At 39.5% G+C, this 24,603-nt stretch overlaps 1 protein-coding gene across 3 annotated transcripts in view; it reads right to left on the minus strand.

Annotated features, from left to right (window-relative positions):
• The window catches only part of prkcaa (protein kinase C, alpha, a), a 169,677-nt gene that overhangs the window by 32,391 nt on the left and 112,683 nt on the right, over nucleotides 1-24,603 (minus strand). For 2 of the 3 annotated variants that reach the window (XM_059337286.1, XM_059337302.1), the window contains exons 9-14: nucleotides 22,245-22,271; nucleotides 17,980-18,123; nucleotides 17,695-17,868; nucleotides 14,173-14,264; nucleotides 13,667-13,729; nucleotides 13,206-13,344 (exon numbers count right to left, since the gene is read on the minus strand). In XM_059337286.1, coding sequence (XP_059193269.1) covers nucleotides 13,206-13,344; nucleotides 13,667-13,729; nucleotides 14,173-14,264; nucleotides 17,695-17,868; nucleotides 17,980-18,123; nucleotides 22,245-22,271 — 639 coding nt within the window. The remainder of the gene's footprint in view (nucleotides 1-13,205; nucleotides 13,345-13,666; nucleotides 13,730-14,172; nucleotides 14,265-17,694; nucleotides 17,869-17,979; nucleotides 18,124-22,244; nucleotides 22,272-24,603) is intronic. The other variant, XM_059337294.1, reaches the window with a different exon arrangement.

Below are 24,603 nucleotides of genomic sequence, written 5' to 3' on the forward strand. Positions count from 1 at the left end.
TTTCATCTTTCAGATCTGGAAGCCAGATTGAATGTCACTGATGTCCAGGCGGAGACGCAAAGGACACTGGTGGCACAGATACAGGTGGATATTAAAGGTAACACACATTTATGGATTATTATATGAATGTCTCCTTGGATGGGCACCTAAGTTTGGTTAAATCTGGCTTTAATTTGTTGAATTTGGGATCTATGTTCTGTCAATTTTATTTTTCAGAGTTTGAGTCCAAACTGGAGGCCAGTGAGAGTCTGGAGGAAGAGCTGAACGCCCGCCTTCAAAATGCAGAGACAGAGGTGGAGGCTCTGAAGATTACTGATCAAGGTAACAAGAGAAAAGGAAAGAAAGAGAATAAAAAAGGTCAGGTCCTTGTTAAAATACATTTATGCAAAAATGTGAGAACTTGCTCCAATAGATAACATAAACAAGGAATTATACAGTTTTGGAAAAAAATATTGGACCACACTTGTTTTCTTAAATTTATTGGTCATTTTAATGCCTGGTACAACTTAAGTTACATTTGTTTGGACAAATATAATGATATCAACAAAAATAGCTCATAATAGTTTAATTTAAGAGCCATTGATATCTAGCCATTTCCCATGGTTTTCATGATTTTGGTTATAATCAATGAAACCATGGAAAATGGCTAGATATCTGCTCTTAAATGAAACTCGTATGAACAAATGTACCTTTAGTTGTACCAGACATTAAAATGAATAAGAAATTGAAGAAAAAGTGTGGTCTAATATTTTTTTCCATGACTGTATTTCCCTTTTGTTTTATTAACCTGACCTCAATAAACCCTACTCCATTGCTCACACAGTAACAGCAACCTGTATATGTAATTACAGTCTCATATGCTATCCATCATTCATTTTTCGTATTTTTTGTATTTTTTTATATTCTAATCTTTCTCCCCTCTCTGAGTAGAACTGGAGGCCAGACTGAATGCTAGTGATGTGGAGGGACAAAACACACGAGTGGAACAACTACAGAAGGAAACTAAAGGTAACACAACAAACAAGTCAATTATTAACACAGAGAAATGGAGTACTCTTTTCACCTCAGCTCATCTCATTTCACCTCATGATTTATTTTTGACTAAATGGAGAGTCATGCATAATTAATTTCTTTTTTTTTTCCTTTTTTACAAATAGTGCTGAACATCAGACTGACAGAGCTGGGGAATAAGTTCGGAGATGTGGACACAGATGTGAAGGCACTGCAGACTGTTGATCAAGGTAAATAAATCACATGTTTACCACATGTTACCAATACTATATAATTGTATTACAAACTGATGTTTAGCTTTGCAGATCTATTTGTTAAGTTGATCATTTCGACTTTATTTTTCCATGTAATGACCAGAACTGGAGGCCAGACTGAATGCGACTGATGTCCAGGCAGATGTGCAAAGAACCCTGGTGGCACAGTTGCAGATGGAAGTCAAAGGTAACACATGTAGAATGGATATTGTATGTGTGCACTCACATTATGAGTAAAAACATATATCAGTAAAAAAAAGACTCAAGACTGGGCTGTTGAAATCTTGAATTAATTCCATTCCTTATTTCAACTGTCAGAGTTCGAGTCCAGACTAGAGTCCAGTGAGACTCTAGAGAAGGAGTTTGCTGCCCGACTTGGAAACGCAGAGACGAAGGTGGAGGCGCTGAAGACTGCAGATCAAGGTAAAGCGAGAAGTGCATTGCGGACATTTTTCTGTAGCTGCCATATGGTTATAAAATATTCATAATATCAAGACTGTTTGAGGGGTTACCCATAGGGCTGGGTATCAGTGGGTACCTTTAAGGTATTGACCAAAATAACCCAGTACCAAGTAGTATTGAAACTTCTCCAGTCAAACGATGCCTGCATTCTATCCTTGTTGGACCTAGATGGAGAAAAAAAATACTATTTGTATGGTTTTTCTTGCAGCCAATGACATGTGATTGGTGCACTACCACATCAGCTACAACCCATACAGTCTGGTGTCTAGTTCAGGGTTTTTAACAGGGTTGGCAGTTCAGTATGTAATGTATTATTTAAAAAATGAATTTGGATGGGGAGGAGATTCTGAAGCTCGATGCTTCCATTCACATGTTGGGTATTAAATTAAGTGATTTAAAAAAAATATATATAAAAAAAAGAAGACCTTTCTTTGTATCACTTTAAGGCTATTGGTGTTGGTACTGGAATTTTCATTTTTTAAATTCTCCAAAGAATAAATGTCATGATTTTGAACATATATATGACCAGACTGCTTTAACTTCCAAACCCCCTTCCTTCAACCAAAGGGTTGGATTCCAGGTTGTCAGCCAGTGAAAGTCTCACTGGAGATCTGAAAATCAGCCTTGAAGATACACTGAGTCAAGTGCAGACACTCGAGACAGCTGATCAAGGTACAGTAGGCCTCGGGTGTCAAAAATTACATGTGAATGAGTAATGATGCCAGCATGGTGATTGAAATGTTAAGTATCGTCTAATTGTTTCTCTGGTTTAAATGACATATAATGGCTGATTTCATGCTGTTTTTTCCTCCACTACAGAGCTCCAGTCTAGAGTGGAAACCACTGAGGGCCTGGCTAAGGAAATGAACATGCGGCTTGAGGTTACTGAAACCAAAGTGGAGGCACTGGAGAAAATGAATCAAGGTAATAAATAAACATTTTATGTACAGCTACGAGCTTTTTTTTAAACACCACTTCACTGCCATAATATTATCAGGCAGTTCAATCAATAGTGTATATTTTCTAATCCCTTTCCATCTCTCCCACGACTCCCACAGACTTCGATGCTAGACTGGATGCGGCGGAGCTTCTGGGCCAGGAGATGAACACAAAGCTCGAAAAAAACGAGGCGAAGCTGGAGGAGCTTAAAGCAGCTGATCAAGGCATGCAAAATATTGTGATATATTAATGTTCTTTACTGTATTTTTCCGTCTGACTTCAGAAGGAATTTGATTGTTTGATGTATTTTCATGATAGAGTTGGAGGCCAAACTGGAAACGAATCAAGCTGTGCAGGAGGAGCTGAAGGATAAGGTTGAGCAAACAGCTGCAGCAGTGGAAGAAGTCAAGACAACGATAACTGATGGTAAATAAATGTATACATCAGCATTTGTTTTTATGTGTCTATTTTGGCCTTTAAGACAATATAACAGCTGTATTTGCACAATTATTTATATTTATACAAATTTACACAAATAGACTTTTGTTTTGTGTAGCTTTAGAAAAAAACCCTTATTGTTAGTATGTTCTTTGCCAGAGTCTAGCAAAGAAAAATACTAATACCAATTCTAAAATACTAATAAAATAATGATGAAATAATTTTAATTTGTCACTTTGTGCGCCTTTATTGAGAAAGAATGATAGTGAGAGTGTAGCGGTGGAGAAGTGGTGCATGCTCTCCCTACACATAACAATGAAATAACGTTTTGTCTTGGGTTAAGATTAAATAGCAAATAATTGTGTATAAGTCAGTGCTGCTATTGAAGCAAAGAGTATCCAGTAACTTTGATATAGGTACTTGATTTGTATTGTATGGAGCATTACTATACTTACTTACTTACTCAGAAAAGTAACAGAATTACAGTAATCAGTTACTTTATAAATATTTACCACCAACACTGAAGTTAAAAAGGTTGCTGCTACAGTTGCAGATCAATGTCTTGTTGGTATTAAAACATATTGCAAAGGTATTAAAACCGGTATTAAAGAGTAGTCAATTCAACTTAATATTTTCTGTATATACCCTGTAGATAAAGTGGCCTTCTCAGCTGCACTGGAAGAGAACCAAATGCACATTGGACCGTTTAACACAGAGACCACGCTCATCTACAAGAAAGTCATCACCAACATCGGTGACAGCTATGATCCAACAACAGGTAATGAACTGCAGGAACCGCATTATGTAATCACTGAATTAATTAACAGCTTCCTTGTTTTCCACCACCCTGTCATATTGTGTTAAACTTCATACCTCGAGCTCTCATTTATCAACTATTTCACTTCCTGTGAATAACATCATTTTTTAAAAATGACTTATCGCACACTTTCTTCTTCAAACTTCCTGTTCAGGCGTCTTCACAGCCCCAGTCAGCGGAGTTTACCACTTCACCCTCTACTCTCATGCTAACGGAGGACACCCTGGCTTCTTGCTCATGTACAAGAATGGTGAGGTTGTTGTTGGCACCGCCGAACATGCAACTGCCTCCGACCTCACTGATAACGGCTCTAATGGGGTGGTGCTGCTGCTTCACAAAGGAGACCAGGTTGATGTGCACATGGAAGCCAAGTCCTGGGTCTGGGCAGACAGTGATCGCAACCTCTGTACTTTTACTGGTATTCTGCTGTACAGTATGCCCAGTGAGGTGCCCAAATCCATTTTGTAACTTCAATGTTATACTTGCAGACCATGTTGGGCAACATTACTAGTTTAACTTCATTTCTCAGTTGCATCATTGTTTTCTGAATCAAGAAGCAATCAGTATATTTACTATTTTACTGATCAACCACCATGTGGTCCATAAAAGCTGCATTTTCCCAATTATTTCTGAAGCTAAATTGCAGCAAAAACACCAGTTAAACATGTAAAAAGCTAAACAAAAGGCTATATTTATTTTCTACAAAACAATTATAAAAGTAGGTGTTGGGAGGTGGGGGGTGCAAAAGACAAACTTAAATAAATAACCAAAATTCACTTCATATGAGAAGGAAGTGGTTGAGAAAGAGTGAGAGAACAGAGGGAAAGTTGAAAAGTTTAGTCCAAAATACACTGAACGGAGTATTTTTTGCCAACTTATCTGTTTGACTGGTTTTATTGGCACCTGAGATAGCATTGACTTGGAATGAAGTTGGTCCAAAAAAAAAAAAGAACAAGAAAAGGAAGGGTCAGGGTAGGAAAGCTTAATTTATGTAGAGTAACTGGTAGCTCAGCTCTCCACACTGTCCCAATAGCTCGCCCAATAAATAACCTGTTTCTATATCCTTTGTACATGAGACTACATTATGCTCTTTCAAGATTTCAACTGCACTTTGTTTTTTCAAATAAACTGCTATTCCAGTTATGTTCAGTTAATTTATTTATTGTCACTCTACACAAAATCATTCACATCCGATCTATAATCCACAATGTATCAAATGAGCTCAAATGAGTTCATACAACGTGTATTGTACTTAGTGTTCCATCAGTGAATGTGTATAAGTGCCTCGAGATCATACACACATGAAACAGATTAAAATGAGACTGTAACCCAGAGTGACAGCACAATGTTAAATTGACGCCCATCCCTTTGCATGGAAGAGAACACTGTGCCTTGAGAAGGTGGGAAGTGCTAAGCCTTAATCCTCAGCTTTCCTTAGTTCTTTGATAAAAAGGCAGGAAGACACAGGAAGGAAAAGCCCCTTTCCTTTATCTTGCTTCAGTGTTTTAAATTAGCTCTAGAGTCAAAGACTCCATGGTGAGGGAAACCTCTGGGTGAATTCCCACAGGTTTCCTTTTCAAATCCTGCTTCCTGAAGGAACCATGCTGACCTTCAGCCTGACCTGACAGCTGCCAGAGAATCAGCCTCTGAAGATTTCTTTTTCACTGTTGACACACTTAATATGTGTGAACAGGGATGACTCCTTATCCTTGTTAAGTAAAAGCAAAACAAGCTTACTGGGAAATAGATATACTAACTTGTTTTGGTTTTCTCTAGTCACCTCCAAACAAAAACAGCACAGATGCCATATATTTAATGAGGAGAGTCAAGTTGTTTAATACTCAACTGATTTGCTTTAATCATGACAGGGTGGACGAGGTCAGTGCTAGACAGCTCATCATCAAGGACATGTTGTGGCATATTTGTTGCAGTGTGTCACTGAGATTTGACCTCACAGTCTCTTAGAAAAGCACGTGCAATAAGGGAGTATAGCGTGGAAAGCATGGAGACACATCAGGTCAGTGTTGCAAGGAGATTTGCAGCCTCATGTCGGTTTGTGTCATGGGAATGAAAACAAAGAGGAAGAAAGAGAGAGAGAGACAGAGAGAGACAGAGAGAGACAGAGAGAGAGAGAGAGAGAGAGACAGACAGACAGACAGACAGAGAGAGAGAAAGAGAGAGAGAGAGAGAGAGAGAGAGAGGGAGGGAAAAAGGGAGGGAGAAAGAGAGAGGGGGTAATATCTCAGGGAAGAGAATCAGATAGCGAGAAAAACAAGGTTTTCTTTTCTAACACTAAGGACACTATAACTTTTAATTATTTATTAAAAGTAAATAAATATTAGCATAATGCATGACATCCCGTTCAGCCTCAGCTGCTTAGAGGCTAATTAGCAAATGCTACCATGGCACCACTCTAAACTATGAGGATAAACATTACCTGCTAAACATCAACTAGCATCACTGTAAACCCCTAGCTTTGTAACAAAGAGCAACACAATTATTTTTGTCTTGTGTCATTAAAGCGATAAGACAACAGACAGTGAGAATCAAAGTTAAACATTTAACTCCATTCTGCATACTTTTATGGGTTCTTCAAATAGAAGTGCCCAGTTAGCCGTTAGCAAAAAGCAGGGATGATTTAGCTAAGCTTTGCTAGCTGGATGCTAGCATAGGAGAGTCGTTTGGAAAGCAAGAATTAAGAATATTAAAAATATTTTTTTCACTGGTTTACCTCACCTGTCTGACAGGTAACTGAAGTTGTTGTATCACTCTCGTCAATGCCACCAGACACAAAAAAGGTCTGCCGCTGCTTGTGACTTTAGGATCTGATCTAAAGTGCCGTCCACAGTCCAATTTACTGCTGTGTCAAAGTAACCTTAGAAAAGATGGCTGATGTTTTACAAAATCAGCTTTGTCACATTTTGTTGCCTGTGATGGTAAATCTGGTGCAAATTTAGCATTTAATTGAATCTGTTAGTGGCTCTAACTTATACAGAAAACGTTATTAGAAGGGTTTGGGAAAATAGCATTTTGACTCTGAAACATATGTACTTTGACTAAAATGTATATGTTTGTATTTGAAAACATAAGAAACACTACAGAATGAGGAAAAAATAGTGATCCCTTGAAAAAAATCTATAGATTCCAGAAATAAATATTTACTGCTGTATTCTGATGTTATTGTTGGACTGTCACAATGATTTTTTCTCTCAGCCGTCACTACTTGCTGTGAAGAAAGTAAAAAGAGAAAGACTTAAAGTCAGACGAGGACGGACGAATCGGATTCACAGTCATAGCCAGTGTCAGTAAAAGAGAGGCAAAAAGGATGAGAAAAGAAAACAAAATAAAAAAGGGCAGAGGACAATTAGAGTTCAGTAAAAAGCGACTGTTTAGATCAGTTTCAGGCCATCGTGCACAGAGCTGCGCTAATGTGACGCTGCTGTGACTCGCTGCCCTTGCCACCCATTGCCTGTCTGCACCAACACCAGCGGACATTTACAGTTTCAGGCACGGTGACCTTCGTGCTCTTATAACCAGCATGTTGAGTCTACGTCTTCAGCCTTCCACTTATTTATCATGTCCAAAAAGATGTTTGTTTGCTATTTCTGTTTGCATTAGACTCATAAAGACATAAAGTGCTCTCTGCTACAGCCAGGTCGTGAATGATGGAAAAAGACCATCGTGACCTGTTTTATTTTATACTTTATTGTATGAAAGCCTCTGGCCAGTCGAGCTGCTCTGATTCACTGCGTGTGTAAGAGTATTTGTGTGCAGGGAGAGAGGGTAGTTTCATTATGTATAATAAGCTTATAAATGTAGGATTCTGAATATATTTTCTCTATAATGTGTTGTTGAGTTAAGACGTATTTTATAAGACTGTCGGAGTATCTGTGTGCAGCTGTCTTAATTTGTATACCTGTGCTTGAACAGTTTGTGTGTGTGTGTGTTTTTGTGCGTGAGCATCGCTGCAGACATTTCTCCCCCATTAGCCCTAATGCTTCATGACAGTTGTGGATCAGACTGCTAGCTATTCAAGGCTTCTCTCCTCACTACACACACGCATACACACAATTGCACACAAGAAGGCTTCCAACCCCTGCTCCCATCAAGCTCATCCTCCATACAGAAACAGTATGGTCGAACACTACAGCGCCCTCGTGACCAACAATGTTATAGGGTGCTACGTGAATATCTGCCCTTTTGTTGTTATCACATCCCTGTGAGGACTGTGTGCTGTGGAGCAGATACAGAGTGCATCAGGCCGTGCTTTAATAGTCTGTTTTTGAAAGCTTTTTCAGTACTATATGTGCCTGCTGTGGTTGGTTTCCATTCTATGGTGATATTACTTTCTTTTTTTTTTAAAAAGAACTGGATCAGGCTGTACTCGTGTATAATTTCCTATGTAAGGTACTGCACTGGAATTCATAGGTACCCCACGGAAATTTGTTGTTAGAAGTTACAGTATGTCTGGAAATGTGGTTTTTTTCATACGCCCAATCCTGTTCTTATTTCCTAACCTTGGAGAGTGCTTTTAAACCTAACCATTTCATAGGATGCCACAGGAATGAGTTCTTAAACCAGGAAGTAAGTTAGCATTTTAGCACCCTGGGGTCTATCCTCTCAAACACAATGAGGATTTTGAATGGGTTTGAGGTTAAATGCCTGAAATAACTGGTATGTTAGCCTCGTGCTCTTGCAAACCCTTGTACATTGTAGATAAGGTAACTTTATTAGGCTATAGTTTCGCCTGTCAAAACCGCTGGTTAGCTTGTCGGAGACAGTCTGAAACAAAGCAGTAGTGACGCTCAAGTCATGCGACCGTGGTGTAATTCTCAATGTTTTTACTTCTGTCGGCTGCATTAACGCTATATACATCATAAAAGTGGTGTTCATTTGTGAAGATTATCCTGGTGAACAAAGCATCAGAAACACGTTTGCCACAGAGCTTATTTTCTGCAATGATCCAAAATTCAATGCAGAAATCCCATAGGCTAATTCTCAATAGACCTCATGGTGATGCTGCTTTCGGGCTGGCCTACAAATATGTCATTTAGTTTGCTCTCTATAGCTTGAACAACATTTTAAAAACAGCAATCGTGACACATGTCAACAATTTGTTGTCAGCTTGTCACATATTTTGTAGAATATCATCCGAATCCTGCAGGAAAAGGTTTTGTAGGATTCATACAAACTCTTTCCTGAGAATACATTGGTTGGTAACACACATTTTTCAAAACTGAGTTTATTCATTTAGAACTCTTCACGTGGTCCGGTGCTTTTAACACATGTTTTTAGTAAACAAAGTTTTTTTTAACTGATTTCTCTGTGTATTTATAATCCATTTTTACATTTTTTCCCCAAGTTTGCATAATACTGAAACCAGCCCCAACTGTATTCATGTGGTGAAAGAATAATTGGACTAATTAACTAATTAATTAATGTTTCTATATTAAGGCAAATAAAAATATCACAAAGAAAATTAATGTCCCAGACAAACCACTTACAATATAAGATTGTTTTGCATATTACAAGTGCTGTTGGTTTTACTCTTCTCCAATGAGCATCTAAAAAGCAACACTTCTGAAATGACTACATTTGTACTATATCACCCTCACACTATAAACACCCCAGCCAGTCCACAGAGGAGTGAGCAGGGAAGTGGACACCCATGCCTCGTAATGCCACACTGCAGTGGGGACCAACTAGGGCGTAGAGGGAAATGGCCCTTGTCAGACAGTTAAACATTCTCAAATACTCTCCTGAAATGCCACACAGCTATCATGAGGCCACTCTTTCTCATTTCAATCCTTCATTTCATTTCTTCTCTCCTTCAGCGTCCAGCTACCCTTGTCCCCTTCTGGTCTTTTCCTCAAAGTTAATACCTTATGTCACGTTTGTGTTCCCTTCTCTTCTCTTTATGTCTTCCTATCTCTTTCTCTCTGTGTCAAAGTCATTGAGGTGTAAATTCACATTAGTGTGAGCATTCCTCCCAGACGGGAGTTACCAATGACTGGCTATATAGGTCAGAATAAACAGTGTACAACCGTGTGTGTGTGTGTGTGTGTGTGTGTGTGTGTGCGCGCACACGCATTTTATCACATGTGTGCTGACAACCACTGCTACATAGAAATGTGCCCCCTCATGGAGTTGTGAGCATGTGGGCAGGTGTGCGTGAGAAAGAGAAGTGTGAAAATATTTCTCATCCCACAGCTATCTCACACATACTGAGATACAAACACGCATAAACCTGCTAACACAGTTTCATTTCACTATCGCAGCTCATAGAAACACAGACATACAATAGACTTTTCCTCAATCAAGGTGACTGGGGGGTCCCCACCTCTGGTGACTATATTGGTGGATCTCAACCATGGCTGGAATAATGAAAAAAATCAAAAACCCTTTTCTTCCCTAACCAATAGTCCTTACCCTACACTATGCAGGCCACAAATGTCCATTCAGATAGGTGGAGGAGCTTAAATCAAATCCCGACAAAGGCCTGAAAAGTGAAGCCAATGTGGAAGTGCCTTAGACCTGCATTCTTTCTAATGGCCAGCAGGTGGTGGGGGGACTCCATTGGCTGCAAAAGTAAGTCAGATGTATAGAAGTCTATGAGAAAATGACCCTTCTTTTGTCATGATTTATTACCTCAGAAAACTTTCCTAATGAGCACGGTCTCTGTTGCTAGTTTAAAGTATTTTTGAATACAGCATGATCCTCTTTTTGTAAATTATTTTCCCACTGAGAGTAAAATAGAGAAGGTGTATTTTCAGTTCAAAAGACACTCTAAGGAGTCGGCTATTCATTTTTGCATTTTGCAATAACTTCTGGTTCCAAAAACAAAAACAAGAAGGCAATGGTCAAACATATCAAAGTCAAGGCTTGAAAAGCGTTGTCCACCAACCAGTGAGTGACCTTATGCTGGCTTCACCCACTTCTTTAATTTAATCTATGCCTTTGACAAAACTCTTAGTTGTTCATGACTGATATGAAATCTCCTGGTTCTTCTGTCACACATAATTTAAGGAGCAAATCCCCTTGATTATCTCTGAAAATGTCACCACTGTGAGACAATTTTTAAGGTCAGCCTCCACTTAGAAGTGTGTGTTCAAATGTATTCATGATTGGGTTTGTGTGCGTAATGAAAGAGTGTAAGTGCACAGATATCTATCTGCGTATAAAGATTTGTATGCATTTGATGCTGTCCTCCATTTGACTGTGACAAATCATTTGTGTGTGACTTTGCATAAAGTAGACAGTGTGACATTAAATATGTGCATTGGCTGACATTGCTATGGAAACAGTAGGTGCTCTGACCCCCTGCTGTGTCATCCCTGGCTGGCGCATTAGTGTCAGTCTGAGTCTGAATGGTCACAGCATGTTCACTCTGCGTCCGTTGGGTGGAATTAACCTCCCAGTCTGTCAGAGGGGGTTTTAGAAGGGATCAATAACTCAACCCACCATTAAACAGAGCCCAGATAACTGATAATGGCTGGAGAGTTGGAAAAAACTAAATGGGCACAGTAAGTATAAACTGCAGCAAGCTGAATCAAATATTTCCTCTTACTATATTGGGTCAAATAAAGAGGGACTGATAAATAGATTAATGGCATTGAATTATGGATACTTAGCCTGGTTTCCACATTCATGAATCATAGGCAGCACTTTTGTTTAGAAACTCTTTGGGGATGGCACTTTCTGTCTTTGAGATGGTTTAATTGTGTGACTGCTTGCTGCAACAGCTTGGTCAGTGTTAAACCAATGCAGAAATAAAAAGGCAAACTAGGTTGCTGTGTCCTTAAATTAGTCAGTAACTTCACATTTTTGAAGAATGACAAAACTAAGATTTCGCAGTCTGTAAAAATAATTTCATGTCACCATTTGTCATTATCTCACGATTATGTCATCAGTAGGGATCACACTTAATTGTGTCATAAACATTAAGAATTACAAAATCTTGTGTTCCAAAAGTTGGCAGAAATGTGCTTGCTTTTTCTGCTTTACTTATACTCTAATCTGACATTTCCTAATTTGAATTATCGTTTTTTAAGTTTACAATGTATTTTATTTTGGCAAAGACCTTGTTTGGGTTTCCTAGAGCAATGTGTTGATTTATACCCAGCAACTGACACAGTATCATGATGGAGATTGTCCTGAATAGTCATCAGTGGGCTTGTCAACCATTCAGTCAGTCAACTTTGACATATCCTGTCAAAACCTCTTACCATGAGTGAGTGCAGGGTCAGGCTCCATTCACTGGGATCGGATCCAGTCTCATTTATACAAAGTTGCCACATCAGCTGATGAACAGTAAGAGACTTGATTGATAGAGATTGGCACTAAAATGGTTAATAAATGGGCATACACTGTTATTGCTGTATGTAAACATGCTAGACTAATCCTCCGTGGGACCAACAACTACAAAAGACATATTCAACAAGGCTGTGTCTAATGTATAAATGGTGTTATCCAATGTCAATATTGTCAGTATTTTAGTAGGTGTAGGTTGATATATATATATATATATATATATATATATATATATATATATATATATATATATATATATATATAACTATTACTATGCATTTATATTCCTGTGCTGCTGTAACGCAAGTTTTATTATTATTTATTATTTTAGTTATTTTTTTCTGATATATATAGCTTTTTCAAAACCAATATGGCTCACTTCAAAAATGTAGTTTCAAAACAAAACTTCTCATATGATTTTGACATCAGATGATTTGCTACCACTACACTTCGTAGTGATGTTTGTTCAATTTTAAACTCCATCCATCCATCAGTGCTGATTTTCAAAACCAGGATATTAACGTGTGCAAACTATGCCCACATTTTGATCTTGATGTTGCCAGTGAATGCAGACAAAAGCAAGCAGGTATCTAAAGTGAAATTGTCAAGTGAAGTTGATATGTGTCCTATGAAATAATTATCGCAGAAATGGACAAAAAACAACAGTCTGATAGAGGATAAAACTTGCTCAGGAGAAAACCCACTGGGACACACGGGGACCCCAGCTTGTGTGTTTGGGTTATGTTTGGACTTGCCGGCGGACACACTGGGCGTCTGTCTGACTGCTGATGCTTACGTCATGAGAGAGCGCTTGCATGTGTCTGTGTGTGTGTGTGTGTGTGTGTGTATCTGTCCTGAGGCAGTGACCTTAATCTGGAGCACAGGGGTGACACAGGCTCAGACCAGACAGTGACAGAGATGACCTCATGCATCAAATCACGCACGCGCCCACATCTCTCCATGCTCAGCCTTACCTCTGGGGCTATGTAGTCTGGAGTGCCGCAGAAGGTGCGCGTGGTCACTCCTTCTATCATGTTCTCTTTACACATGCCAAAGTCTGCAATCTTAATGTGTCCCTCAGAGTCCAGCATCACATTGTCCAACTTCAGATCCCTGAGGGAAGCACACAGGCATTCAATATATCCTTGAAGACTTTTCTTATAGAATTCCTTTCAGCAGCATACTTCTATTTCTTAAACTATTTGTTATAAAATAAACCCAACTTCCTGCTGTTGGGTGTTTTCAAGACAGATGTAATAAAATACTGGCTGTTTGGTTGAGCTTTCACTATCTGATTTTTAATGCATTTTATCTGTAGTAGTAAAACAAATATTTATTATATCACAAAATGTCTGCATTGTACTTTAAATGGAGCCACTGAATTCATAGTACAGTGCACACTGTGTATCAACTGTGTATACTAGTTAACACTCACCTGTAGATGACTCCTTTAAGGTGCAGGAAGAAGAGACCAACAGCGATCTCTGCTGCATAGAACCTGCAACAACAACCACACATTTACAGACTGAAACACGAGGAAACGTGAATTGGCTTCCAGAACCTTTTAAGCTTGGCTGCATTAAAGACATAACTGCATTAGGTATATCACACTTTTGACAAGATGGCCATATTACAGTACAGGACAGTAATAATTAAGTTTTCACCTTGAAAGCACTATACAAAGATGTTTTAGAAAACTTCTAAATTTTCAAATAGAATGAACATGAAATGTTTATTCATAGAAACAGAATGAAAGAAGATTGAGCCATATAAAAAGAACAAGTAGTCAGTCAAAGGTCTTTGCAATGGCAACAGTACACATAAAAATGGCCGCCACTCTGACCAAGCTGCTATTATGATTTGAATGGGAATCTCCATTCTACCTTCTATTTCTATGTGTCTATTGACAGTTGAAATTATTTGTAAATTGACATGTCTTACACTGCCTGAGGTTCCTTGAACTTGCCAACTTGTTGGATATGGTACATGAGGTCTCCCCCATTCACATACTCCATGACAAAGTACAGACGGTCCTGCAGTCATAGAGATAGAGAGGACAGAAGACAGAGTTTAAATATGCAACATAATTAATGTGCACAAAAAACAACAAAGCACACAAAAGCAATATTCCTACAATTCTATTCACTGAACAGGAAGATGCAGCTCAGTGTTGCAACCTCCCAATAACCCAGCTGTCTGAGTCACTCCATCGTGCCTGCTACACTTTCCATGACAAGGTGACCTAAAAAGCCCACAACAAAGCGCTTCATGGAAAAAGAAAACACTCAACACAGACATCTGTCAGGAGATATTCTCTTTGTCTCATAGTGCTGGTCCCTTACTGTCCATGACAAGTTTGGCCTGACCCTGGTCACGCTGTGTTTGACAGTCCATCACGAGCAAAACACAAACCAGCCAATACACATAGCAGCAGACCCGTACTGGCGGCAAAGCTGACCTTCCATCAGCTTTGACAAAGCAGATCTGACCCTCACAGCACTACAATGACGGACCCTTGAGCATAATGCACACTGCCTCCTCTCTTGATCTCTGGAAGTCTCACATTCAACTTTTCTGTAGGCTTTGGTCTTGCAGACGTGGTGTTTTCACTCATTAATGGGTCAGAAAATATGCTTCTGCTGGATTTGATTGTAATTAATTTTGACAACATGCTGTCTTAGCAAACAGACAGCAATATACTGTTGGTGTATTTCAGCTAATTATGCTAAAATGTCAACTGGTGGCCCTTTTGTCTGAGGACACAGAAATGTTTTCTCTTTGTAGTGTTTGTTAATGAACCTAAACTTAAATCATGAGTGTGACTTTATACATTGTTTATATGCTGTGGTAACATTTAGGGACACATTATTGGCTGATGGCTTTGACATGACCATATTTGGATAAAAGCGTGGAGCTTAGGAGGAGGACCCTAAGTTATCAGCTAACTAGCTAACATTACTCATTTTTAGATGACTAAAAATTAACAAATAACTTTGACCTATCAATCCCAAGACAGCCTCGCCTTAAAACATACCCTGCTTTATCAATTATACAAGTGATTAGGACAGCAGGGAGCGGGCGACTGCATGTCGACAACGCTCAGTTACAAAACCAACGCACAAAACGGCGGCGATGCCAGCAGGTTAACACCGAGCAAAGCCAATGCAGTTCGTGGGGAGAAAGAGCTGTTCGGAGACGACACCCACAACAAAACTTGCTCCGGGACCGTTAACAACCTCCCGCAACAACAGAAACTGAAGCCAGATTCTCAGCCCTTCAAGCCCAAACTTCGAGTCGGAGCAGGGGGCACCAGAACAGCGGGAACCCCGCCAACTCTGACCTGGGCGACAGATTGGTGGCTTCTGTTCGCAGCCTGTCCGAGCGCCGACCAGCCAGCACGGCCTCTGGCTGGACTCCACCCAGCCAGAGGCCACATGAAGCTGCTCGGGATGAAGGAGATTTTGGGCTATCTGAGCGGCCAGGAGCGGCTGTCGGAGGAGAAGCTGACCCGAGGCAAAGTCAGAGTGGTCATGGAGAGAGAGGTGGCGAGGGCCAGGCCGCTCTAAATGGTTCCATAATTTATAAGCATTATGCTGTATTGAAGAAGACTTGAAACTAGTGAGTGAAAATCTACAAAGTGGGTCGTTTTCTCATTGACTTATATACAATCTGATTTCTTTTTATAGCCAGTAGAGTCGCCACCTGCTGGCCATTAGAAAGAATTTAGGTTTAAGCTCCTTACTTTTCTCAGAACAAGTTATAATATCTTAATACAATAGTGCTGGGAAGGATTCCTTCATTCTAAAAAGGCTGCAAAGAAATTGTGGAAATACTAAAGAGGCTGTGAAAGCGCTGTTTTTGTATGTGGGAGAATGAACTGTGAACTGTGTGTGTGTGTGTGTGTGTGTGTGTGTGTGCGTGCGCGCGTCTTCATGAATATGCTATGAGTGATGCCAAGCTGTGTCTCTTCCTATTTCCTCTGTCAGCCTGCTGGTGCTACAGCTCTAATCAGCTGCTATAGTTCAGTTTGGCCTCTCTGGGAATTCTAACTGCTTATAGATGTTGATTTTACATCCAGTACAAACTGCAAAGCTCTGTGGATTTACCAAGAGGCTTTCTGATTTGGTTAAATTATGATTTATTTCACTTTTGGGACTGAAATGCCTGTAATGAGTGGGACATAAAGAAATTCACACAGCTGCCACTTCTATATCTTCATGCAATACCTCAAAAATACAGAGGACTATGCAGAGAGCAAGTTACAGATCCCTGGTTTTAAGTTGCCAACTACTACTTCTAAATGTAAATTTGTGAATTTCATCAAACCTAACATTAACTGATACAACTTTATTTGTCCTGAATGCATCAGACTGTGTTCAAAAACCATTGAGAGGTTAATGACTTTTCAGTGTTGATTCTGTTATTACTTACGGAAACTTACTTTAAACTTTCGATTTAAGCTTCATGTATGCATTTTGGACTTACAGTTCTTCTGTTATGGTATATATTTTGGCTCCAAAAAAATCCTAACTCACCAACAAGCAGATGGGTTTCAAGAGGTTAACACTAACTGAATGTCTAACTGGTGACATTTGAGAGCGCCATTACATGACACAAAGCCTACATGTGTCAAGAAAGATCCTCATGTGCATGCAGACCAGTCCACCAGCTATTATTGCCTCTATTGCTGAGATTATTACACTTCAGGTGAATCTTTAAGACAGTTAAGCTACAAAAAATAAAGGAACTTAATCTGAAGAAGATTTGGTTTAGGATTTAGGAAGTTCCATTTCCATTTCTGGGTAGGTGTTAAAACAGAGCGGTAAGAAATATTTCTCCATGGCTGAGTAGACATACATGAAGAAAAGTAAGACCTGTAAGTGTATGGCTTTGTGCGTTTACACGAGCCACATTGGCCAGCCTTGGTTCTTTAAATCAGAAGATCTAAAGCTTAACAAGGCAAGAGTCGGAATTGAAAACAACTCGTATTACAATTCAAAGCACACACAAAGTATGCATGTGTGTGCACACGTCTGCATTTGTGTCTGTTCTTATATAAGCAAGCACAATACACTTCTACGAATAGACGCAAGTGTGTGTGCATGCAGGAAGTACACAGTTCCTGTCTCTTCTCTTATACTGTGCTCTCAGGTTGTGTGGTCTGGTTTGGGCATGACTCAAAGTCAACACACACACATGCATGCATGCACGGACAGACTCATGCTGCTGTCTACACACATGCACAAACCTCAGCCTTCTAATTAGGGTTTGTTTGTTTCCCCTTCTCTCTGTTTTTTTTTCTTTTCTCTTTATTGTCCTTGTCATACACATCCTCTACTGCTCTTGACCACACTTCATGACTAAGCTGTTTAGCTAAAAGCCCCTTCATGAATTAATCTGACCTGACCTGACCTGACCTGCAGTGACTTGTCCCCCTTGCGTGTCCAGGAGCATTTTACCTACCACAGTCTGGAAGCACGAGTGGAGATGTGTGAGGAAGGGCGGCTTGTCCTGCTGGGCCAGGACTCTCTTCTCCACCATGGTACATTCCACGTCATCGTCCTGGATCACCACGTCCTTCTTCAGGATCTTTATTGCATACAGCTCGTCAGTGGCCCTCATCTCTGCCAGCATGACCTTCACAAAGGCAGATACAGAAAAAAAGATCATTTCTTTGTATATCCTATCATCCTTTAGATCTCATGTTGTTTGTTTCGAGTGACACCAAGAGCTCCACAGCTGCCTCACCTTCCCGAAGCTCCCTTTCCCCAGCACAGCCAGGAAAGAGAAGTCGCCGAGTTTGACCTGGTCCAGGTTGTTGTTGGGCAGCTGACTGGAGTGGCTGTCGTCAGTCTCGGTGATCACCTTCTTACCTGGGCCTAGCTTGGCTTTCTGTACTCAGGGAACAAAGGGCAGTGTGTAAGAGATACACGTTTTAAAATGCACTTTGAGTAACACACACACACAACATTAAGCTTCACTGTGTTGTTCAGACAAGATGACTAATTCCTGAATTCCTAAAATGTGGACCTTGTTTTAAAAGTTATTTGATGCATAAAATGTATTTAAAAGATACTGAACCAATGGGAAACTTAGACAAAGCTTCTCTGTGGTGGATTCCTCTCGAAGTGACATGTGAGAAAACGCTTCAGGACCAACACACACACATTTCCCTGGTCGTTTTTTTCTAACCTCTTAAACTCTGGATTTTTCACCAACATTTTGGGGTAAATTCACAAGTTACTCCAATTTTTCCAAATCCCCCATATTACCTTTGGAAACTTTGGTTTCTCCGCTAGAATTTTACATTCAGTACGTTTAAGCAGACCTAAACAGAGCTTAAGAGGTTATACAGTTTTACCACTATAGCCAATATTGTACACATACATATATTATATTATATCTCATATGTTTGAATTGCATTCCTAAAAAATATCCACTACATGTGCTCACACACTCACACTGCTCATTTGCTCACTCACAGCCCCAATACACAGATTGATAAGCAGAATTCAGAATCAATGGAGTGAAATGAGACCGCGATTGTGGAGCAGATACACACAAAAATGGCTCCATACAAACAGATACAATTTGTGTACTGAATTGTGGCAAAAAAAGGATACATTGACATTTATTTCTTTTACCTTATCAAATTATAGAACAATAAATAGTAAAAGCTGTAATCAACGCCTTCTTAAAACATAGTGACAAGTATTTTTTTATTCAAATGAATAAAAACCTCTATTTTCTTTTGACTAAAAGGACGAAAAGTGAGAAAGATGACATATTAATACAGTAAGTAAAAACTTATTTGGAGTTTATATTTGAGACTTGGAGAAAAAACTAAAATAAATGTTTCTCTTTAGAGGAATATTTCACTTGTCTTTATATCACCATATATACAGTCATGTAAAAAAAAAAATATTAGACCACCCTTGTTTTCTCCTTGCGTTTTTGTTCATTTAATGCTTGGTACAACTAAAGGTACATTTGTTTAGATGAATATAATGATAACAAAAATAGCTCATAAGAGTTTAATTTAAGAGCTGATATCTAGCCATTTTCCATGGTTTTCTTGATAATGATTTTGGTTATTACTGCTGATTTCATCACTGTAGGAAAGTAGCACGGCTGCTAGAATAACAAATCTTTTTCTATGTGCATGCACATCTGGTCATGACAAGAATCTTCCATGTTCACCTGTTTTCTAAAGATTATCTTCTATGCACTTTGTTCATGCCAAAGTCATGCGTAATCTCCCAGTAAAGCAAGATGCTCCAAGAAGAAAACGACATTGCGTTATGATATATAATACACAACTTGGTGGTGGTTTGAAACAATAATATCAGTTGTTTTTTTTTTACCTATCTGCACAAGAACACAACCAAGATCACCATATCCAGTAATCACACTCAGCCAAGGCCAAACACAGATCCAAACTCATGCTGACCCTCGACACAATTTATAATATAATCTACACCCATATGCTATACACAGAGTTTAGCTTTAGCACTATAATAAATTGAGTATCCCGTACTGCTTCCTGGCTATAGAAGATCCTATTTTATATCTGTGTAAGTAACAAGGCATTCATTTTGAGCACTTTCATCCCACTGCACCTCAACTAGAAACTATGCCAATGAAGGTTGAAACTTTAGCTTTCAATACACTACAAAAATCTGTAAATTTAATTTAATTCCTGAAGAGGAAAAACTGTGTGATATCAAACCAGCTAAAATAAGACACAAAACACAAAATAAGCCCAATTAAAACTATTTAAAGCTATTCTGAAAGAAATAGGACATTTAACTTGCTGAGCAGCTTTAGTTTGGTTAATGGCATCTACCACAGTCTGCTCTTAATCTGGGAGAGCAGCAGAGAAACGCAAAGCAGAGCAGACCGCACTACATCACAGCACACCTGTAAGCTTTAGCCAGTGAAAAGAGGCTGGCCGAGCCGAGCGAGCAGCAGCCTTACTTCTTCCGTCTCAGACACACCTGATAAGAGTCTTCCTCAACCGCTTGGTCCTGAAACCACAGGGAGAAGGGAGCCAAAAGGGCCGACTCACTTAGTACACTCGAGTAAAGGTTTGAGCCACAACGGCTGACTCAACCAAGACACTTTTATTGGCAGATAGTTGAGGGCTGATTCACAGAGTGCAGCTCATACACACAGATACACAAAGAGAATATGAATGAAGATGCAGTGATCATAGTCATCAATTCTTGCCCTCATGTTACATAAAACTGATTCCAATGCTGAAATTTGCATCAGTAGAGAAAAAAAAAGATCTATCAAGCCTTAGAGGGATAGTTTGTATATACTAAAGTGGCATTGTAAGAGATACTTATAGTCAGTGTATTCCCTGCAGTAGATGGCGGTCACAGCCACTTTGAAGAAGCAGGCAGGAGTGCCTGCAAGCAAAGCAATGTACTGCTGACGGGGGAAGTAGCAAAATGTATATTACACGCAAAAGTATTGTCACCACTTTACCTTGCTGTCATATAGCGGATTTAAGCTGTGGAAACTGAAGCAATTCTATGCTATTGTCAAAGCCACCAGACCCTTTAGAAAACAACTATTTTACCTGGCAGAACATTAGAACTGCTTGCTTATTATGATACTTTGGAGGCTGGTAGATTTGACAAGAGCATACTCTATGCGTCAGAGTGCTGTCTGACAGCAAATTACTGCAGTGACAACATTATAAAAACAGCCTCCACATAAGGTGGTTAAAATATGTTTTGCTGCTACCCCCATCCATAGCAGTACATGGCTTAGCATCCATGCCTGCTTCTCTAAACTGGCAGCATGCCGACCGTCATCTACTGTAATAGCTCATACAATCCCACTTCAATTAATACAAACTTAAGTACTACTGAACAACTGAACCACACCTGTACTGTATCAACAACATGTCAGAATAAAAAGTACAAATAAGATCTACAGATGTAAGTGAGAAACAACTTAATGTTGATGTGGAATCCTCTGGTAAGAAGAAGAAGCAAGTACACACACAGATGAAGGCCTAGTGACACTCTCTCTCTCTCTCTCTCTCTCACACACACACGCACGCACGCACACACACACGCACGCACACACGCACACACGCACGCACGCACGCACGCACGCAAGCATCGCACGCACACACAGGAAAACAGCTGCTCATTGTTCTGACAATTGGACTGGGCAATGCATGTCAGGTCAATGCTGACACCTAGTGGTGACAGTTTGTTTTGCTTGTGTTCACCAAACCAAAGATTTTCCCAGTATGAAATACTTGTGTAGTTTTTGTCAGTCTAAATGTGAAGTGAGAAGCAGAAAATACAGTAGAAAAAGCTTAAGCAAGTTGTGAGACAAATTAAATTAGCGAAACATCTGTAGTGGCAATGACGTGAGCAAGATGTGGACAGACGGAGTGATCCAAAGACAAGAACACAAAGACACACGTGGACAAATGCATAGCCATGGATGGTGAGCAGTACATTGTAAGGATTTACTAACAATCCTCTGACAAACTCTGAGGGACAAGAAGCAGGGAAGACAGGGAAGAGCTAATGTAATCTCACTGGACACACCTTTGCCCAAGGGCTCAATGATGCACTTGTAATGCACAGTAAGTCAGTTACAGAAAGGTTGATTTTTTACTATTATCAAGTACAAAAAAAGAAGCAGCAACTAAATGTCCATTGGGCCTGTACGAACATTAATTTATTGGACCAGTATTTGCTTTTGGATTCATCTTAAATTCTTTTCCCAAAACTCAACCCACAACCAGAACAAATTGTTAGTAAATTGGATCTATTTGCAGTAGCTTGGAACCACATACAAATGATCAGACGTGAGGAGAGGTGAAGGAACATGTCACCACAACAAGACAAGACAAAAGAGGAGAGGAGAGGAGGGAAGAGGAAAAGAGTGGAGAGGAGAGGAGAGGAGGGAAGAGGAAAAGAGTGGAGAGGAGAGGAGAGGAGAGGAGAGGAGAGGAGAGGAGAGGAGAGGAGAGGAGCTACCTTTAGACTAAAGTTAATTTGGCAATCCTGAGAGCAGGGGGCAAGAAGGGGAGAGAGGAAGAGAGAAACTCTTGCATTAAATATGACAATGTGACACAGGATGAAGAAGCATTTGTACAGTATAAGTCTCACCAAGCACACAGGAGGGAGCAGGAAGCTAGGGGAAGAAAAGGGAGAGAACCACAGAGGGGTTTATGAAGAGGAAAAAGGAGAGAGTACTTTCTCGAGGCCACAGAGTCCAAAAAAGATACAACAAAGTCAAGTGACACATTGTAAGAAGGATGAAGACTGAAAAGCTTCAAAAATAAAAACATGTTGTTTAGTTAGTGTGTGCCAAACAATTATTTTAAATGATAATGGTACATATATAAGGTTAAAAAGAAAATTGTTGGTTTCGAGTTCAAGACTGCATAAAAGAAGTGGACAGCCTCCAGGTCTGAAAAGTTAAGCCAATGCGGAAGTGCCTTAAACCTGCATTCTTAGTAAAAGCCAGCAGGGGGCAACCCGGCTGGTTGCAAAAAGTTGTAAAAAAGTCTATAAGAAGAACTGACAACAAGTCTGCTTGTCGTGCCGTTTCTCGCTGTAGAGATTCTGCATACTCAAGTGAATTTGATGTGATTACTGTTGGAATCCAGTGAGTTCTGATGATACGTCATGTATTTTACATCTTGACGGCTCCACTGGTTCACATTGATCTCGCCTCAAATAGTCTTGCCAATTTTATGCCTCTATTACTACCTCCACAGACATAACAGAGGTGCAAATATCATGGCTTGAAACAGCAGTCTGAAAGGGGCTTATGACTAAATGACCCTACCTCTCCCTTGGTTTATTACCAGTAAGTTTATTATCTCAATCACTAGTTTCAAGTCTTCAATACAGTATGATGTTCATTTAGTAAATTATTGTCCAATTAAGTGCAAAATAGATAATACAGCTTTAGGGCCTGACTATCTTGTGATTGAACAGTTGGTGCCCATCAGGACAGAGGTTAAGCAATATATTACTGTGGCCTTGTGTACGTTGAAATAGCTGTGAACTTGTTTATGGGTGTTTATGGTTGATCCAGAACTTATCTTAGAACTTTGACAACTTTCATAGTTTGTTTTCAGTTTAGGAAGTTGTATTGTAACATTATGGTAGCAAGCTAGCTAGCTAGTGCTAGTATTAGCTGGTGACTTAGTATTTGCTATGTGGCACCTGGCCCAAATGGGCTGGTAATCACCCTCTCGTCCAAATATAGTCACTTCTGGCTCAGGTTGGCTTTGGCCCAAAAGTAAAACTTGAGGCTTCAAAACTGTCAGCAAACCGTGTCAAATCTGGGTGGATATGTCTACTTTTTTTATCCAGTCTATGGTTCAAAGGTGATTTATGGTATATACTATACCTGCAGAATGTCTACACTTTGGGGACTCAGAGAGCATACTGTATTAAACTACTGTGTGTATTTTCGAGAACAAACGAGAAAAGGGTTGGGATCACCTCCTTTTTGTATCAGGTGTTAGCGCACAATAAGTGCAAGCTTGTGTGTGTGAGGAGAAGAAATGACCAGCTTTTGACAGTGACACAAACAATACTTTCACCTCTTTTTTGGTCTTCCTTCAGCATAACATTAACCTCACATCCTGTATGAAGATGCAAAAACTCCTGTCCTGCAGTGAACATGTTTTGTGTCAGTTTAATTACAGTGGTGACACTTAAATATTTGGTTACAAGGAATAATGTCAAATTTACACATTTTTAAATATTATTATCATTTATAGATAAATAAAATATGTATAAAGTGTTTTTTTTGCGCTTTTATGACCAAAATTATAAAAACTAGTGCTGGTTTCAAACAATGATGACCTTTCCAACATCCAGCCTTTCCATTCTTTCTGCTTTTACCCCCTTTTCTCCACTATATGTGGCAGAAATGTCATGAAAAATAATTTCCCAGAGACCTCGGCTCACAATCAGAGGAGCACAAAGAGAGCTGCTTCACTCTCAGCAGGTCAGACACACCGATGCAGGGAATTAGATGAAAGAAAAGGCAACAGTGTCTCATCAGTGGTGGCCTCCACTGAAAAGGGTCTTTTACAGTGAAGTGTGTGTGTGTGTGTGTGTGTGTGTGAGTGTGAGTGTGAGTGTGAGTGTGTGTGTGTGTGTGTGTGTGTGGCATTTGAGAAGGGGAAGTTGAAAAGAAAGATTTACCTATGATTAGATACTCTAATACTCTTCATAAAATTCACTTTAAGCATCATTCCTGGAATTAAGACGATAATCATTATCAGCATTGCACTTCATTACCATTTGATTGAGAAAATGATTTTCTATAAATCATTTTGGATTCTCATTGATCATTATATAATTAAAAAAG

Source organism: Centropristis striata, chromosome 1, assembly GCF_030273125.1.
Source record: "Centropristis striata isolate RG_2023a ecotype Rhode Island chromosome 1, C.striata_1.0, whole genome shotgun sequence".
NCBI classification, from domain to species: domain Eukaryota; kingdom Metazoa; phylum Chordata; class Actinopteri; order Perciformes; family Serranidae; genus Centropristis; species Centropristis striata.